The sequence below is a fragment of the Chiloscyllium plagiosum genome, chromosome 38 (genome assembly GCF_004010195.1).
Source record: "Chiloscyllium plagiosum isolate BGI_BamShark_2017 chromosome 38, ASM401019v2, whole genome shotgun sequence".
NCBI lineage: Eukaryota > Metazoa > Chordata > Chondrichthyes > Orectolobiformes > Hemiscylliidae > Chiloscyllium > Chiloscyllium plagiosum.
Genome location: NC_057747.1, coordinates 23,695,626 through 23,715,551, shown reverse-complemented (window position 1 = coordinate 23,715,551; position 19,926 = coordinate 23,695,626). Strand labels below are relative to the sequence as shown.

Below are 19,926 nucleotides of genomic sequence, written 5' to 3'. Positions count from 1 at the left end.
GTGCTTGAACAAAGTGTACTTTTTGGAAAATGTTTGTGTGTGTGTGTCTGTACATGTGTTTCTGGATGTATGTGTGTCTGTATGTGTGTGTGTGCATGTGCATAGAGTCATAGAGATGTGCATGTATGTGTTATGTGTGCGTGTGTATATGTCTGTGGGTGTGTGTGTCTGTGTGTATATTGTTGTGTGTGCACGTGTGTCTGTGTGTCATATTGTGTGTGTGCGCGTGTGTCTGTGTGTATATTGTGTGTGTGTGTGTGTGCACGTGTATGTAGACATGATGTGTTTCATTGGTGTGTATACTTTTCCTGGAGCAACTGAAAACCAGTAGCCCAATCGCTGGTGAGTAAATAACCTCAAATTCACGGGCATCCTGTCAAACAGCTGCTAGTCAGATATTGGGAAGGATTATGGAGGTAGCTTTAACTTTGAGTACAAGCAGGAATAAAAAATTCACACTTCACTAGCTTCACATTAATAAATCCCTCAGTCCTTCAGACACACAGCCTGACAGTAATACAGATGACTGAATAACAGGGTGATCAGCTACAGGGCAAATCTTCTGCTAACGATAATGTTTCACTCAGGAGTTTATTTCCCAGTGACACCTTTTCAGGAATATTGCTGAACCTGCAAAGAGCTCCCAGAGAGGAACATGATCTCTTTCTGAAATTGAAATATTGAATAGCGTTGTTTGACAATTCTCTGACTTTGAATTAACTCAAAGTCATGGGTACTTTTACACCCAGTGTATAATTCTCAGACCTGAGTGATGTTAAACTTTCAACACTTAAGGGAACATCTCTGCAGGCAGGAAACAGACCTACATTTTACACAGTCTCAGGATTGCTGATTCTCTCCCCCGATCTGGTATCTGAGTCAGTGGAGGTGCTGGAGAAACACATTCAAAAATATTCTTGGTCTCCTGCTCCTGTACCCTCTACCATATGAACACACACACACATACACACACACACAGATTTATCTCCCACTTTGGAATGGGCTTTCTGAGTTTCAAATGAAGCAAACTTGCAGAAACATTACTGGCACATTCTGGTGGGCACTATCCAAAGGGCACTGGCTGAGGAGTTGACATTGTAAGACCATGCAGGATGTGACAGTGGGAGGGCCAGGTGTGGTGTGTGAAGGAGCAATGTGCAGTGAACGATGGGCAAGGGCATAGTGAGTGATGGTACAATGGGTGAGGGGTCAATGGGTGAGGGGTCAGTGGGTGAGGGTGTGGTAAGTGGGGGAATTGTGGTTGGGTGAGTGTGAGGTGCATGAGGGGGCAGTAGGTGAGGAGGCAGTGAGTGAAGGGTCAGTGGGTGAAGGGTCAGTGGGTGACAGGGCAATGGGTGAGGGGTCAATGGGTGAGGGGGCAGTGGGTGAAGGTGTGATAAGTGGAGGAATAGTGGCGGGTGAGTGTGAGGTGCATGAGGGAGCAGTAGGTGAGGAGGCAGTAGGTGAGGAGGCAGTAGGTGAGGAGGCAGTAGGTGAGGAGGCAGTGAGTGACGGGTCAGTGGGTAACGGGACAATGGGTGAGAGATGCTGACGTTGTACACGATATCTTTCACAAACATTACTTTAAAATGAAGCAGCTGTCACATCCCTCTCTATTTCATGATATTGATATTCAACCTTTGCCTACAGTAATGAGTCCCTCACACCCCTCCCCCTCTCTGTATTGTTTGTGATACAATCTGGATTTTTAAAATTGTAAATTGTACATTTGTCCTGGTCAGCACTATCACTGGGGAGTCTAGCCATTCATTGGTGGTAACATTCTGTGCCCCTTAGTGTCAAGCGTGATAAAATAATATGCAATGAAGCAGCGAGCAGTGTCACTCACTGGTGCCAAGGTGGTCATCAGGAACTGGTAGTGTACACTGTAGGACAGAGGATGAGTTAACCAGAAGGAGTGAAAGTTGTTCATGAAGGGTGGAAAACATGTGCCAAATGGTTAGCAGTGTTTATCAGACAGCTGTTGCGGTGTTACCAAATGTAGCCTCCATCATCCGTCTCCCCAGCTTCACCCTCTTCCTCCTCTGTTTCTTCCGGAGTCTCTTCAGTCTCTTTCTCTTCCTCATCCTCCCAGCCGACTCCGCTGCCAAAATCACCGGAGAAACTGATCACATCCTCTGCAGAAATGACAGAAAACTAGGGTCACTCACAGGGAACGCAATTAGCTGGACAAAGAGCAGACAGAGGGAGGTGGGCACTTTGGGACCATGTTTGGAAGTTCCTTCACAATGGCCCCACTCTTGTTCCCATTGGTTTCCTGACATGTCAATCTTCACAGAGCCCCACCAATTGGGAAAGCATATCCAGCCTTCATTAACCAATTGGATGATACATGACTGCCCATCGAAAAGCTTTCTTTCTACAATTTTAGAATTAAATAGATTCACGATTAAAGGTGAAGCTGTTTCTGGTCAGAAACAGAACAAGAATGAGAGGAGTGCAAAGTAATGTGCAGATGAAGCAAGGGTGATGTGAGAAAAATCTTTTTCACTCAGTGAATAGTTAAGAGTGTGGAATGCACTGCCTGGAATTCAGGTAGAGGCAGGTTCAATTCAAACATTCAAGAGAGACATTGGATAGTTATTTGGATAGAAATGGTGATCAGGCATTGAGGAAAAGGCAGGAGATTGCCACTGGATTATACAGCCTGACTGGATAATACAGCCCGTGCTGGTATGTGGGTTTGAATGATCTACGTTTGTGATCCGGTGATGGTTATTCACCTGGTTTGATTTCTGAAGCACCCCAAACATTTGCAGGAAAGGTGGAATCCCAAGGCAGGCCAATTCGTGCGAGCAACAACAATTGTAAAGCCCACTGTCCCCACAATGACACCCGAGACATCCAACCCCAGAGAAACATGAGGGACACAGGAGGTCATTTGACCCCTTCAACCTCCTCCACCATTCAATTAAACCTTGCTGATCTGTACCCATCTCCATCTTTATTCCACTCAGCCTTTGATACTCTTATCTAACACAACTCCATTGATCCTTCTGAAAGCTCCAGTTCACCGCCAGTAACCCCAGGCCTTTCAGTCATGAAGTTCCAGAGTTAGACAGTCATGGAGCCATACAGCGTGCAAACAGGCCATTTGGCCCAACCAGTCCAGGTCCAACGTGATCCCAAACTACTAGCTTTTGGATGAGCGAGTGCTTCCTGAATAGCCTGGCTCTGAATTTACGTTTTTATCCTCCTGTTTGTTCTCCCACCAAAGGACACAGTTCCCCTCTATCAACCTGACCGGAATTTTTAAAATTTTGAAAAGCCATGGCCAGTTTATCCTTCAAATATTCTAAACACAAAGGACCAGCCTGGGTCTCTTAATGCAGCACCAAATTCACCGAGGGTGTTTCTGATTCAAAGCTTTAGTTCTTTTTGTTCACTCTTTCCTGGGACTCAGCTGTCTGTTGGTCCTCCCTCATCGCCCTCAAACTGAGAGGCTTGCTTAGCCTTTTCAGGGGGCTGTTCGGAGCCAATGCAACATGAAAGCTGCAGGAACAACAGTTTAAACTCATTGAGTTCAACAACTTCAGGGCATGACTTTTGTCCCCACATTTTATTTACATCCCTCCCCTCCCCCACCATGACTTGTTTGTGTCTTGTTAGATTTGTTGTCAGCAGAGTGGATCCATTTTCTCCACTCCATACCCACTATTTACACCTATTTTACATCTCCATTGCTCCTTTACCACCATTATCACTCCTATTTACTCTGGGCGCCCTCACCACCTGCTCCACTTGCTCCTCCTCCTCCTCCGTCAATGGCAGAAACAACTCCATTTTCCAACCCCTTCCAGTTCTGACGAAGGATAAGATCGGAATCAAAACAATATCTGTTTTTCCCTCCACAGATGCTGCCAGACCTGCTGAGTTTCTTCAGTATTTTCTGCTTTGATTTCAGATTCCCCACATCCCCAGTCTTTTACTATAAGAGTCAACCACTCTGTAGTCACATATAGGCCAGACTGAAGAAACAGGGCAGATTTCCTTCCTCTAAGAGCCTTAATGAACCAGATGGGTTAGGGTGACACTGAAGAATACTAGAGACTAGATTTCAATTCCAGACCTTAAATCCATTAACTGCCATAGGTGGGATTTGTAGCCCTGATCCCATAGGATTAGCCCGTACCTCTGGATTACTACTCCAATGACATTACCAACATCTCTTCATTTAAGTGAGTGTCCCTGGGGAGATTACTGTCTGTGAGAAAGGGCAATACAGATCAGCCCAAAGCAGATCACAGCAGCTAGCCAGATGAGGCTCTTACCACAGTCAGGGTTCCCTTTAACCCGGGTTCCTGTCACCTCACTGCCTTGCTGGTCAACACACCAACACTCGCCAGAGTAAGTATCACATTGCAGCTTCCTGTAGTAACCATCCTCATCGCAACTAGGAATGAAGGTGCCTGTAAAACAGAGAACGGAGTTACTCACACTGTCGTCATAATTCTGAACATCAGCTCTTTACAAAGTAGAGTTTAAAAACGTGCATTTCTATAGCGCCTTTTGTGACCTCATGTTGTCCTGAACCACTAAGTGCTTTGGAACTCACTGTTGCATTGCAGGAAACATGGCAGCCAATTCGTACACAGCAAGCTCCCGCAAACAATGAGATTGGAGGTGTGGGTTGAGGGATAGAATGTTGGCTAGGAACAATTTCCCAGCTCATCAACAAATTAGATCAAAGAGATCCTCAAATCCACCCAAGAGTTTGACAGTCAGAGCCATAGAGTCACACAGACCTTTCGGTCCAAGCAGTCTGAGCTGAATGTAATCCCAAACTAGAAAGATTTAAAAAGGACACGAGGAACTTGATTCAGTTTCTCATCATGAGTGCACTGGGTTTAGTAGTGGACATGCTGATGCTCTGGGGACAACAAGAGAACTGTAGGAAGGCAGAGGAGTGACTGACTGACCCCCCCCCCCCCCCACCCCGGTGTTTGGTACAACCTCTAAGATCCCTAAGTCCAATGAATTTATTCCAAAAAAAATTACTTTTGAACGACATTCACAACTGCCACAGAGGCACAACCATTAACAACAAGTGCAATGGTCATCAAAATCAATCTGTTTTAATGCATCCAAGGGATGTGGGCATCACTGGCTGGGCCAGCATTTCTAGCCAGTCTCTAGTTGCCTTCAGAAGGTGATGGTGAGCTGTCCATTTGAATTGGTGGAGTCCTTGTGTTGTAGGTTCACCCTGAGGGAGGGAGTTCCGGGATTTTGACTCAGTGACAGTGAAGGAACTGCAATATATTTCCCAGTCACGATGGTGAGTGGCCTGGAAGGGAACTTGCAGATGGTGGTGTTTCCATGCACCTGATGCCCTTGGGCTTTTAGATGGAAGTGGTCATAGGTTTGGAAGGTGCTGTCTAAGGAGCCTTGGTGAATTTCTGCAGTGTGTCTTGTAGATAGTACACATACTGCTGCTAAATGATGGTGCTGGAGGAAGTGGATGTTTGTGGATGTGGTACTAATCAAGCGGATTTCTGGGATGGTGTTTAGCTTCTTGAGTATTGTTGGATCTGCACAAATCCAGGCAAATGGGGAGTATTCCATCACACTCATGACTTGTGCCTTGTTGGTGGTGGAAAGGCTTTGGGGAGTCAGGAAGTGCAATACTCACTGGAGCATTCCTAGTCTCTGACCTTCACTTAGAGTCATAGAGTCAAACAGCACGGAAACAGACCCTGTGGTCCAACCAATCCAGGCTGACTATAATCCCAAATGAAACTAGCCCCATTCCTGTGCTCCGCCCATATCCCTCCAAACATTTCTTATTCATTTTTCCATCAAATGTCTTTTAAACGTTGTAACTGTACCTGCATCCGCCAGTTCCTCTCGAAGTTCATTTCACACACAAACCACTCTCCGTCTAAGAAAATTGCCCCTCATGTCCTTTTTAAATCTTTCTCCATAAAAATATGGCCCCTAGTCTAGAAATCCCCCACCCTAGGGGGAAGACACCGGCTATTCACCTAATCTATACCTCTCTTGATTTTAAAAAGTCTCTACAGCGCGGTGGCTCAATGGTTAGCACTGCTGCCTCACCGCGCCAGGAACCCGGGTTTGATTCCAGCCTCAGGCAACTGACTGTGTGGACATTCTCCCACTGTTTGCATGGGATTCCTCCCACAGTCTAAAAATGTGCAGGTTATGGTGATTTGGCCATGCTAAATTGCACCATAGTGTCCAGGGATGTGTTGGTTAGGTGCTTTAGTCAGGAGCAAATTTAGAGTGATAGGGTAGTGCAATGGGTCTGGGTAGGTTACTCTTCAGAGGGTTGGTGTGGACTTGTTGGGCTGAAGGGCCTGCTTCCATACTGTAGGGATTCTATGGTTCTATAAGGTCACCCTCAACATCCTACGCTCTAGTGAAAAAGATCCCAGCCTAACTTCTAGTCCTTGTGGTTGGTCTAGTTCAGGTTCTGGTTAGATTTGTTGAAATCTCTGCTGTCTTAAACTAATTCTGAACACCATACATTAAATTGAAGGAACCACGGATTAGTTCTCTGGTTTTCAGGGACAAATAGATTGATCAAAAGGATGTGTTGACTAATATCTCACTAAATATCCTACTTACAATAAAAATCAAACTAGATTTTGTCAGCCATTCTGCTCACCAATTCCTTTTTGCTTTCTGCTGAAAGGCTCTCCCAGTTGACAGGCTATTCGACTAAACAAGCCAGACTTACGTGTTTTTTGATGTTTGCATACGTGCTTTGGAGATAAACTACACAATCTCCTCCTAATCTAATCTACTGTTTGGCTTACCGTAGTTTAAACCATTTCAAACCACAACCAACCAGCTCCCTGAATTGATGACCCCAATCATTAACCAGCAATTTATCTGCTGAACAATCCGCGATCTGATTTGCTTTTACAAACATTGAAGCACTTTCCAAAACTGAAGCCCTGACACAAATGCCGTTTCACAAGATGTCAGGGAAAATGCATAGGCTGCATACTCTGCCTATGGATCGCCTTTTAAGGATAGGATCTGTGTTGTAGTTCAGTGGAGATTGGATACAGGTTTCCACTCAGTTACACACAGAGATGCAGAAGCACCCATCACACATGTACAGCCATATGTACACACTAAAAACAGACACATGCAAATGCACACATTCACACAAAAACACTCAAACACATAAGGAAATGCATAACAGAAACACATAAACATACAATCACACACACACTCATGCAAACACACACATACATGCAAACACACAGGTGCACAAGTACTGATCACACATGTACACACATGCTCAAACACACCCACATATGCACAAACATCCATTATATACGTGCACACATGCACACACATTAAAACACATATTCACACACACAATTCAGATTCGTGACTTCAACTGGGATGTTACACGGTATCCAGGAGATGGCTGGTGGAGTGAGCTTGCAGGGATTCTATCAAGGTGTTGATGGCCTGCTTGCCTTTAGGCCAACTGAGATACATAATTGACCATTAATGACCATTTAACGGCTTCTTGCTGATATTTTGTTATCAGTTGAGGGGGGAGGAGTTAGAATGCTTCACCACCCCTACCCCCATCCCAGGAAGGCTGCTCAGTGAAACACAGTTGTGCTCTGGGCACCTGGGTAGGAAGACCCCTAACTCCTCAGCAGGGAGCTGTCTACTTGGCTCCAACAAGCCCCAACCCCGACTTTCCTTCAGGTTGCTCAGGTCTGGACTGACCTGCAATTCCAGCAATGGCCATACACCTGAGTGGCGCTGCTGGGACTAGAGAAGCTGTTGGCCCTCCAATTGGTCAGCTGCTCTTGAAGGTGGGATGGTGTGCCTCATTCGGGGAAGAAGCCACGATTGCAAACAATTACCTGCCTTAGCAATGCAAAACATGAGTCACAGAGCTCAGGCCAGTGAAGGTAGGCTTGACCGGATATCCGGGCTATTTGTGGGAGCATGCAGAAACCTACCCAATACAACCCTATTATTCTTACACATATCTGAGATCTCCCGACATCTCTGCGCCTCAGTTTCTGCTGACTATTGGGAGGCCTATGGTACAATCCCATCAAGGTGATCACCCCCTTCTTATTCCTGAGTTCCACCCATATAGCTTCACTGCATAATCCCTCAGGAATATCCACTCTAAGAACAGCAGTAATGTTTTCCCTAATCAAACACGACTCCTCTCCTCTCTTGCCTCCCTTTCTATCCTTCCTATAGCATCTCTAGCACAGAACATTGAGCTGCCAGTCCTGTCCTTCCCTCAGGTAGGTAAAAACAATGACTGCAGGTGCTGGAAACCAGATTCTGGATTAGTGGTGCTGGAAGAGCACAGCAGTTCAGGCAGCATCCAAGGAGCTTTGAAATCTCCTTGGATGCTGCCTGAACTGCTGTGCTCTTCCAGCACCACTAATCCAGAATCTGTCCTTCCCTCAGCCATGTCTCTGTAACAGCCATAATGTCTCAGTCCCATGCTCCCAACCATGCCCTGAGTTCATCCACCCCTTACCTGTCAGATGCCTTGCACTGAAATAAATGCAGTTTAATTCATCAGTTGCACCTCGTTCTCTGACATGCTCTTGCCTGTCTTCTCCAATTAACTTACTTTCTTTAACTTCTGAACCATCCTCAGCTTTCTCTCTATTCTCACTACTGCTTAGGATAATCCCCTCCCCCTTCCCCAGTCGTTTAAACGCTCTTGAGTAGCACTAGCAAAGCTCCCTGCCAGGATATTGGTCTCCCTCCAGTTCAGGTGAAACCCGTCTCTTTTGAACAGGTCTCTTCTGCCCCAGAAGAGATCCCAACGATCCAAAAAAAAAAATCAGAATCCTTGCACCCTGCACCATCTCCTCAGCCACTCATTTACTGCCATCAGCTCCCAGCAACTGAACAGCCCCCTCCTCAGATCCTCTAACAGGTGAGGATTCTGGTCAAATGCTCAGCCCTCTCTGTCTCTGATTCTTCTAACTCCTGGATCTAGCCTTCTAAAATAACAGATCCAGAAAGCCTGCTGCCTGTTGTTAGTCCACTGCTACTAACACTGTTACAGAACCCTCAACAACTGTGTGAAACAGGTAAATCTCCCAAGCTCAGTCCACTACTAAGAAGTTCCCTTTCTGGAACTGTCAGCCTCTCCCGAACTCTGTGTCTCCCTGTCTCTTTCCTCACATATTATAATTTTTTTGTACTATAAAATTTCCAAAAGTAATGTTAAATGAAAACATTCTGTTCTGTGCCCCAACAGACAAAGAAAAAAATCATTTGAGAAGCTTCCAACTTAGGACCAGTTCCAAGATCGACACTTGAATCATAGAGTCATAGAGATGTACAGCACAGAAACAGACCCTTTGGTCCAACTCCTCCATGCTGACCAGCTATCTTAACCTAATCTAGTCCTATTTGCCAGCATTTGGCCCATTTCCCTCTAAACTCTTCCTATTCATATACCCATCCAGATGCCTTTTAAATGTTGTAATTGTACCAGTCTTCCTCTGGCAGCTCATTCCATACACACACCACCCTCTGGGTGAAAAAGTTGCCCTTAGGTCCCTTTTAAATCTTTCCCCTCTCACGCTAAACCCTCTAGTTCTGGACTCCCCCACTCTGGGAAAAATACCTTATCTATTTACCCTATCCATGCCCCTCATGATTTAATTAATCTCTAAAAGGTCACCCCTCAGCCTCCGTTGCTCTGGGGAAAACAGTTCTAGCCTGTTCAGCCTCTCCCTAAAGCTCAAATCCTCCAATCGTGGCAACATCCTTGTAAATCTTTTCTGAACCCTTTCAAGTTTCACAACATCCTTCCTATAGGAAGGAGACCAGAAAGACACTACTCTCCTGCCACCTTTGTTTTACGTGAATTATTCTTCTGAGGCAATATCACTTCCCCAGAAGAACATTTAATGAACTATTTGTTTTTCAACAATCTAACAGCTTTCAACTTCTGATGTTCCTAGTACAAGCTCAGTAACTACCAGACTTACTGACTTTGATACCACTGTGTGACATGACAGACTTTACTAAATTGTGTGTTTTGTAGCAAAAGGCATAAAATAAGATACAGAACATTCAGATGACAAGACAGTCCAATCTCCTGCTTTATAAAACTTATAAATAGCAAGTTAATGATTGGGAATACCTTTCATTTCCATTCTGTAAATTAAAGACACCTTGCATTTTACAACATTTGTAATTATTAGTTATCACAGAATTGTTACAGTGCAGAGGCCATTAGCCCATTGTTCCTGCACTGGTTCTATCCCCGAGTGCCAATCTCCTGCCTTTCCCCACACCCCTGGGCACTATTTCTATCCAAATAACCATCCAATGCCCCTCTGGAATGTCTCAATTGAACCTGCCTCCACCACAGTTCCAGCCAGTGCATTCCAGACCTTAACTATTTGCTGTGTGAAAAATATTTTCCTCACATCACCCTTCTTTTATTTGCACATCATATTTAAATATGGCTTCCCTTTCTCTTCTCTTTTACGAGTGGAAACAGATTTTCCCTGTCTATTCTATCTAGATCGTACATGATTTTGAAATCAGATCTCTTCTCAGCCTTCTGCAATACAGTGGCTCAGTAGTTAACACTACTGCCTCACAGCGCCAGGGTCCTGCGTTCAATTCTACCTTCAGCTAACTGTCCGTGTGGAGCTTGCACATTCTCCCCGTGTCTTTGGGGGTTTTCTCCAGGTGCTCCGGGTTCCTCCCACACTCCAGAGATGCACAGGATTGGCCATGGGAAATTGCACATAGTGTCCAGAAATGTGCAGGATTAGATGGGTTAGGCCTGGGAAAGGTGGGGATAGAGGATGCCCTTCAGAAGGTTGGTGCAGACTTGATGGGCTGAATGGCCTCTATCTGCACTGTGAGAATTCAAGGACTTTTCAAAAGCATGCAGTTTTGATACATTTCCATCTTTCTATGTGCACGGCAGAGCTGAGGTTCCTTGACAGTTAATTGCACAGAAGAGTTCACTTAGCTGCGATTTGCAATCTGGAGGCTGTGAGCTAATGAAAAAAGATGACAGTCTCCAGCCGAGACTCACCAGGCACTTTCCGCACCGCCTCTTGCAGTTGGATCTTCTCGAGCTCAGCCAGGCAGGGGGGCTCTGTGTCAACACAAAGAGAACATTAATTGATCAACCAACAGCATTATTCCACATCCAGTGAAAACACCAGCACACCCTTCACAGGAGCACTCTGCGAATCACAGCTTGTGAGGAGACAGCAGGAGAGATGGGGAGGTTGGTTTTCAGGAGGGAGGGAGGGAGAGCTGACCAGGCACGAATGGCTGACCCCTTTCTCTATGTTCGATGTTTCTAAGTGAGTCAGGAAGGTTCAGACAGGCATTCCACAGCTTAGAGTCCAGTGATTTGAACAGTGGTGGAATGACTAAAACTGGAGATGGACAAGGGACCAGAACTGGAAAAATAGCCACAAGATTGAAAATTCAGAAAAGATTGGCACAGTGACTCAGTGCTGCCTCACAGTGCCAGGGACCCAGGTTTGATTCCAGCCTCGGGGGAAGTTTGTACATTCTCCCCGTGTCTGCGTGGTGTGACAGCGCTGCTCCTTTAACAAGGATATACTGTCCTAGGCTTCTTTTTCAGAGAGGTCGGAAAAGCAGCGATTCCGAAAAGTCTAGGTTTTGAAAGGTTTTAGGGCCATTTGATTATAGTTAACAGATACTGCCTCAAGAAAAGCGCTTTCGAGTTTTGAAAATAAAAACACTGGTACAATGGAAGGGGAGTGGCCAGTTCTGCCAGCTCAGCCTTTCTCTGGTTTGGTTTGGTTTTAACAAGCAGGCAGTTGTGAAGCTGCTGGACCCAAGCAGGTCCATGCAGGTCGATCCTCTCCCTCTCTGACATCTCTCTTGTAAGACCCTGTGTTTGATTTTACCTTTTGTGCTAAGGGGTGTTTATGGGGAAGGTTGCAAGCATTTGGAACAGCATCACGAAGTTGGGAAAATTTATTGGTTTTCAGCTAGGTTAAGTTATTCTATATTCTCTTCTCCTTTGTTTGTGTTTCATTTGGTAATCTTGTAAATAAATTCTGTTTTGTTTAAAACTAAGTGGTTTGACCAGCTGCAATCACTCCTGGAATATCCACTTTACACCTGCTTAAAAAAATTAGCAAAGTTAGGGTCTGGGCTACTTTCCTCAATGTTTTGAGGGGTCTGGCCTGGTCCACAACAGTGGGTACCCTCTAGGTATTCCAGTGTCCTCCCACAACCCAAAGATGTGCACATTAGGGTGGTTTGGCCATGCTAGATTGCCCATAGCGTCCAGGGATGTACAGGCTAGATGGGTTAGCCATGGGAAATGCAGGGGGTGGGGCTTGTGTGGTGATGCACTTTGGAGGGTTGGTGTGAACTTGATGGGCTGAAAGGCCTGCCTCCAGACTACAGGGATTCTATGATTCTAAAACATCAACTGGAAGAAATCAGCGGAGAGCCTGGCACAAAATGTGTGGGGGCGGTTATGAAAGGAGAGGGGGAGGGGCAGCAAGAGGAAATGATTCAGTTCAATACAATGAAAACTGAAACTGTGTTATTGCTGAAACAGGGTTTGTCTTGTTGGAAGTCAACTCATCCAGTTGAATTTGGGCACATTCCATAAAACATTGGGTGAACGTTGACTGGTGAAGGAAGGGTCCATCTACCAACGCTGACATTGGTATCACGGCAACACCTACTTTCCCTCCAGAAGCAGAAGCACCATTCAGCCATGGAAACATGTCCGTCTCTGTACGTGTCGCAGGAGTTGAAGAAGGGTCTCACACAGACTTCATATTTGTCCAGATTAATGGCTGCAAGCTCTGCCTCATCCAGGAACAGGTCCACATCCGTATCCAGCTTGGAAAACATCCAACCGACCGAATCCCTGCAGCTGGCCACCATATTCTTATCCAACACTTCACCAGAGAGAAAAAAAACCAGAGATTATGACTAAGAGAGAAGCTAGTTATGGCTAAGAAATAAAGCAAATCCTTAGGTAAACCAAGACACTATTTTAGTTTATTCATTCATGGGATGAGGGTGCCACTGGCAATGCCAACATTTATTGCCTAATTGCCAAGATGGTAGTTAAGAGTCAACCCCATTGCTGTGGGTCTGGAGTCACACAGAAGCCAGACTAGGGGAGGACAGCAGTATCTTTCCCCAAGGGATATTCATGAACCAGAAGGGTTTTTCCTGACAAATGATTCATGGCCACTATTAGACTCTTACTTCCAGAATTTCACTGAATCCAAGTTCCACCATCTGCTGAGGCAGGATTCAAACCCAGATCCATGGGACATTCCCTGGCTCTTTGGATGAACAGGTAATACCATTAGGCCATTTCCCAGCAGAAACATTCTCTGAGAGAATACACTGAAATTTCTAGGTTGACTTGGACTCTCTCAATTGGCTAGACTTCAGCCTATGGTGGGGATTTTACTGTGCCAAAACCAAATCCTATCTAATACGGAGGTGCAAGATGCACACGTTAGTGAATATAGTAGTCATGCTGTGCATAATAAGTTCCCACAATTGGATGAATGGCCGGATGGTCTTTTTAAGGGTTCCTTTGGATTGAGGGCTGCATTTCCTTGGACGGGCATGAGAAATGGTACTGCAATGTGGAGACAGACCAAGTCAAACCCAGTCCAAAATTTTGAATGTAATTGGTGAAATGTTCTTGAATTCCATGTTACAATCCTCTCCCCGCCTTACTCTAAAGATCTTAAGTCGCACCACACCAGGTGGAGGTGTTGGACTGGGGTGGACAGAGTCAGAAGTCACATGACACCAGGTTATAGTCCAACAGGTTTATTTGCAATCCCAAGCTTTCAGAGCGCTGTCCCTTTGTTACCACTTCACCCTGATGAAGGGGCAGCGCGCCGAAAGCTCGTGATTGCAAATAAATCTGTTGGACTATAACCTGGTGCCATGTGACTTCTGACCTTGTCCACCCCAGTCCAACACCAGCACCTCCACATCATGGATAAAGATCTTAGTGAAATTTACAAGTTCATGGCATCATGGAATAGTTGTGGTTCTGTTCGCCGAGCTGGGAATTTGTGTTGCAGACGTTTCGTCCCCTGTCTAGGTGACATCCTAGAATCATAGAAGACATCACAGAATAGTCTTATTATCTTCACTGGCTCTGTCAAACAAAATATGGAGGTGCCGGTGTTGGACTGGGATGAACAAAGATAAAAATCACACACCCAGTTATAGTCCAACAGGTTTATTTGGAAGTACTAGCTTTCAGAGCACTGCTCCTTCATCAGGTAGCTGAATGAAGGAGCTACCTGATGAAGGAGCAGCAATCTGTAAGTTAGTGCTTCCAAATAAACCTGTTGGACTATAACCTGGTGTTGTGTGATTTTTAACTTTGTCAAACAAAGCAACAAATCACACAACACCAGGTTATAGTCCAACAGGTTGAATTGGAAGCACACTGGCTTTCGGAGCGTCGCTCCTTCATCAGGTGGTTGTACAAACCCATCCTGTTCACCAATGTCCTTGAGGGTAGGAAATCTGTTGCCCTTAATTGGTCAAAATCAAAGTACCGTGCCTGCTGGAAATCTGAAGTAAAACATAAAGTGCAGGAAAACTCAGCAGGTCTGGTATCATCTGTACAGAGAAAAACAGAATTAACGTTTCTGCTCCTGTGTGACTCTTCATACTTAAAACATTCATTCTGTTTCTCTCTCCATCAGTGTTGCCAGCACTGGTGAGTTTCTCCAGCACTTTCTGTTTGTATTTCAGTCTTCCATGTCTGATCTGGTCAATGTGTGGCTCTTGACCCACAGCGATTCTTAACTGCCCTCTGAAGTGACCTGGGAAGCCTCTTGGTTCAGGAACAATTAGAGGTGGACAACAAATGCTGGCCTCACGTCCCATGAAAGAATAGAAGAAAACCAACAAGAGACATATTAATGTTACTGCATGGTTACAACACACAGTAGCTGTACTGGTGCTGGTATCAGGCTAGAATGAATTGTACCTAAGCTTGAATTGTACTTATACTGTTGTGGAAAACACACAACTACCCAACAGCTTTTTCTTTCCTTTTACATGGTTGTTTGAGAGGGTAGGTCTAAGGTGATTTTTAATTAGTGTGACATTTGGAGAATACCGAGTGTTTAGGAATTAGACTGCCCTTCCTGAGGATGTGGTGGATAGCGATTCAATAATAACCCCTAAAAGGGAATTGCATTAATGGTTAAAGGAGAGATAAGCAGTGCAGTGATAGTGGGAATAGGAGGAGTGATGGGACTAACTGCTTTGTTTGATTCGGAGATGCCGGTGTTGGACTGGGGTGTACAAAGTTACAAATCACGCAACACCAGGTTATAGTCCAACAGGTTTAATTGGAAGCGCTAGCTTTCGGAGCGCTGCTCCTTCATCAGTTAGCAGTGATGAACCACCTGATGAAGGAGTGACGCTCCGAATGCTAGTGCTTCCAGTTAAACCTGTTGGACTATAACCTGGTGTTGTGTGATTTGTACCGAAACGTCGATTCTCCTGCTCCTTTGATGCTGCCTGACCTGCTGCGCTTTTCCAGCAACACATTTTTCAGGCAGAGGAGCAGAGCCAGTTACTGAAGACCACTTGAGTAAACAACTGGTGAGTCCTTGGGTTTTTTTTTAAAAGGTTGGAACAATAGAAGCAGCCTGGGTGGGCATGGCCAGCTCTCACAGAGCAGGCTCTCTAGTTGGTTTGTAGTTTTCGGTTCAGCTTTAGACAGGAGCAGTTGGCATCTCGACAGAATCGGAAGCTTCAGTGAATGTCTCTTGGCTGTGACTCCCTCCAACTTTTCCTTTTTGCCAAAGGGTGTGGTTATGGGATGTTACAATATGGGAACAGTTAATTAGTAATTGTTACTGTATCTATTATTCTGTTAAGTGTTCCGAAAGAGTTAAGTTACTCTAAATTCCTCTTTCTTTATAACCGCAGTGTTTAAATAAATTGCTTTTCTTAACGTCAAATAGTTTGACCAGCCAGATTGCATCGGGAACAGTACAATTGCCTTTAAAATAAGATAATGTCAAGCTCTAGGCTACCTTCTTAAAATATTTTGAGGCAGGTTCTGGTCCATAACACATTGCCTATGATGGTAGGTGCAATTTGTACCAGTCAATGTCTTGCTCTGAGTGCAGCCTGTTCTAGCTGCTGGGAGAATCTCTCTGAAGCTTACCACTGGATGCACTGCTCCCAGGTCTCCCTGAACTGTTCTGTTTCGCATTTTCACGCAGCAACTGGAACCAGTCCCTGAGTCGATCGCCGAGATCTGCCAAATCCTGGCCGGTGCAGTCAGCTGGAGAGGAAAGGAGAGAGCCAATGATGCAATTACTTGTGGAGTGTGTAGCATCATCGATACTCTGAGATATGGGGGTGCGAAATTTGAACCCTTAGACTGTTAGTGAAAGAGACGATGCGCTGTCAGTGAAGTATGCTCGAGAAGAACAATACACCTGTGAGAGTCGAAATTAAACATTTGGGCGAGTGTGGGAACAAGGGGAAACAAGCCCTTGGATCACCTGCTATACAACAGATCTGAACTCAACCAAAGTCAATGAAAATGAGCATCTTTTAAAATGGGCAAAAAACACGGCTTCACCTCTGCACTATCTCGAGCTCCCTTCCTCTCTGTCCCTCCCATCTCATGTGCAGGTTAGGTGAGTTGGCCGTGTTCAGGGATGTGTAGGTTAGGTGCATTAGTCAGGAGTAAGATTAGATTACTTACAATGTGGAAACAGACCCTTCGGCCCAACAAGTCCACATCGACCCTCCAAAAAGCAACCCACCCAGACCCATTCCCCTACACCTAACACTACGGGCAATTTAGCATGGCCAATTCACCTAACCTGCACATCTTTTGGACTGTGGGAGGAAACCGGAGTACCCAGAGGAAACCCATGCAGACATGGAGAGAATGTGTAAATTCCACGCAGACAGTTGCCCAAGGTGGGAATTGAACTCAGATCCCAGTGCTAACCACTGTGCCACCCACAAAATGTAGAGTAATAGGGTAGGTGAATGAGTTTGGGTGGGTTAATCTTCGGAGGGTCAGTGTGGACTTGTTGGGCCAAATGGCCTATTTCCACACTGTAGAGATTCTATGATTCTATGTCTAAATCTATTGCAGGCTCATGGATAGCGATTAGGCACTCTAATCATCTACATCGCACAAATCCCAGGATGATGATAGACAGATTAGATGGAGTGAGTCTTGTTTAGTATTACCAATTTCCATGTCCACATTTTAGATTAGATTAGATTACATTAGATTAGATTTTTAGATTACATTACAGTGTGGAAACAGGCCCTTCGGCCCAACATGTCCACACCGACCCGCCGAAGCACAACCCACCCATACCCTTACCTAACACTACGGGCAATTTAGCGTGGCCAATTCACCTGACCTGCACATCTTTGGACTATGGGAGGAAACCGGAGCACCCGGAGAAAACCCACGCAGACACAGGGAGAATGTGCAAACTCCACACAGTCAGTCGCCTGAGGCGGGAATTGAACCCGGGTCTCAGACGCTGTGAGGCAGCAGTGCTAACCACTGTGCCACCGTGCCGCCCTAAATTTTAATACTGTATTTAAGAACAGTTCAAAAAATATTTGCACTAATTCTTGGTGCACCAATTGGCAAATGACAAATCCAAAGTTATGGATTACACAATTAATGACCGGGGGATATTAAATTTACCACACTTTAGGAAGGAAATATTGGCCTAGAAGGCAGTACAACCTAAGTGGCAACAATGATATCTGGATTTCAGGGGTTACTTTATGAGACTATACAAATTAGGTCTGTTTTCTCAAGAATTTAGAAGGCGATGGGGTGATCTGATTGAAATCTTCAAGATATTAACAGGAAAAGACAGGGTAAAGATAAACTATTTCCACTGGTTGGAGATTATAGAACTAGGAGGCATAGTCTGAGAATTAGGGCCATATGGTTCAGGAGAGACGTTAGGAAGCATTTCTACACAACAAAGGGTGGGAGATGCTTGGAATGCTCTAGCACATGCTCTTTGGACGCAAGATCAGTCAATAATTTTACATCTGAGATAGATACATTTTTGTTCAGCAGATGTACTAAAGGATATGGGCCAAGGGAAGCTATAGAGAGACAGGCCATAGATCAGTCATGATCTCATTGAATGATGGAACAGGCTTGAGGGGCTGAATGGCCTACTCCTGTTCCAATGTTTATACAACATTAGGAAGAGCACTGGAAGCCTAGACTAGAGGTCAGAATAATTATTTCATGCAATTGGCTATTCAAATGCAGAATTCAAGTGTCTAGCCTAGCCTCAATTAGGTACTCAAATCCTGGGGTCGAGAGTGAGATTTGAAGTTATATAATTAAACATTCACAACCATTTCTCAGGGTAAATGATTTTTAGATATGGACAAAGTGAAAATTAGGGTTTATTTAGGTGGATAAAAATAAAGGAACATTGAGGCCCATGTACACAAGTGTACAAATAGAGACAGAGCTTAAATGGCAGCCTAACTGTAGCCGAGATGGAATCAGAGAATTTTACAGTACAGAACGAAGCCATTTGACCCATCGTGTTTGTACTGGCTCCCAAAAGAGCTACCCTGCTGGTCCCACTAAGATGTATATTTTTTTTCTGACTCTAGCTTCGTTCTTCAAAAGGTTGATCTCGGATAAGCACAAAGGAGAAGTAAAAATGGTGTGTTGATAGTTAAACGGGAATTTGGCTCCTGATGCTGGGAGTGCTGTCAGGTCACTGTTAACAGCGAGATGGTAATTGAATGTTATAGTCACAGGGTGAAATGCTGGTTTGTACACCAGGTACAATGTTCCACCTGATATGGTTGCAATAGACTTAATGTTTACAAAATGCATTTCATGTCAGATATACAGTCTGAAGCTGACAACAATCCAAATTAGACCTCAGAGATCGCACATTGCTAAAAAAAGGACACATGTGGTCGAAACTTTTAATCTTGCACTCATGAAGATTGTCAGCTGAGCTTGTGCATTTTGGAAGTTACACACATTAATACACAGACAGAAAGAACATGTACTCATACTCCACCTGCTTCAACTCAACTAAACAGATGGCAACCATTACAAACCAAAACAACTGCAGATACTGTAAATCAGAAATAAAAACATAAGTTGCTGGAAAAGCTCAGCAGGATCTGGCAGCATCTGTGCAGAGAAATCAGAGTTAACGTTTTGAGTCCGGTGACCTGATTTCTCTCGACACACATGCTGCTGAGGACTTTTCCAGCAATTTCTGCTTTTATTATTGATGACAATCATTTGTTAGCTCATTTTTCAGGTCAATGCCCTGACCAATTAAAGTCAGCCTCACTGACTTTAAAATTTAAACAAAGTTTGGCAGTTAGCTGTCAATCAGCATTGATTAATATAACTTCCTTGGCATGGCTTCTACCAATCAGAGTTCACATGCCAACAAATCAGCACTCTCCCCTCAGGTAGTATGAATATTGGTTCTCCCGTCAAATTGGTATTCTTGGAAAATGTCCTGATGAGTGCACAAATGTAATTGTCAAGAAAATGTGTCCTTTTACAGCAATACTCGGGTCCTGTACGACCAAATGACTATTTAAACGAGAGAAAGTGCAACGGATGTATTTTGTTTTCATGCTCCACATTGATATGCCTGAATATATTTTCAATCCTCTTGACTTACAATGTGAGGCACGCAGCCCAAGTATTTTAAGTGTCCAGCCCCTTGTACACTATGGGGATTAGTTGAATGTTGTTGCAAATTCTATAAGATTCAAGCTGAAGTGTTCTCCTAAATATGTTCCTAATTTTATGAATGACAATCAATTGTTTGGAAAGAAAAACACACTGGATGGGGACAAGTTGAATATTATTGCAAATTCAATGAGATTTAA

General features: G+C 44.5%; 1 protein-coding gene across 2 annotated transcripts in view; it reads right to left on the bottom strand.

Moving 5' to 3' along the window:
* Nucleotides 1–856: 856 nt before the first annotated feature.
* Nucleotides 857–19,926, bottom strand: part of spock2 (SPARC (osteonectin), cwcv and kazal like domains proteoglycan 2) — a 73,805-nt gene continuing 54,735 nt past the window's right edge. For both annotated transcript variants that reach the window (XM_043679136.1, XM_043679138.1), the window contains 5 exons: nt 16,202–16,321; nt 12,708–12,926; nt 11,060–11,122; nt 4,293–4,430; nt 857–2,138 (listed from right to left, as the gene is read on the bottom strand). In XM_043679136.1, coding sequence (XP_043535071.1) covers nt 1,993–2,138; nt 4,293–4,430; nt 11,060–11,122; nt 12,708–12,926; nt 16,202–16,321 — 686 coding nt within the window. In that variant the 3' untranslated portion in view covers nt 857–1,992. The remainder of the gene's footprint in view (nt 2,139–4,292; nt 4,431–11,059; nt 11,123–12,707; nt 12,927–16,201; nt 16,322–19,926) is intronic.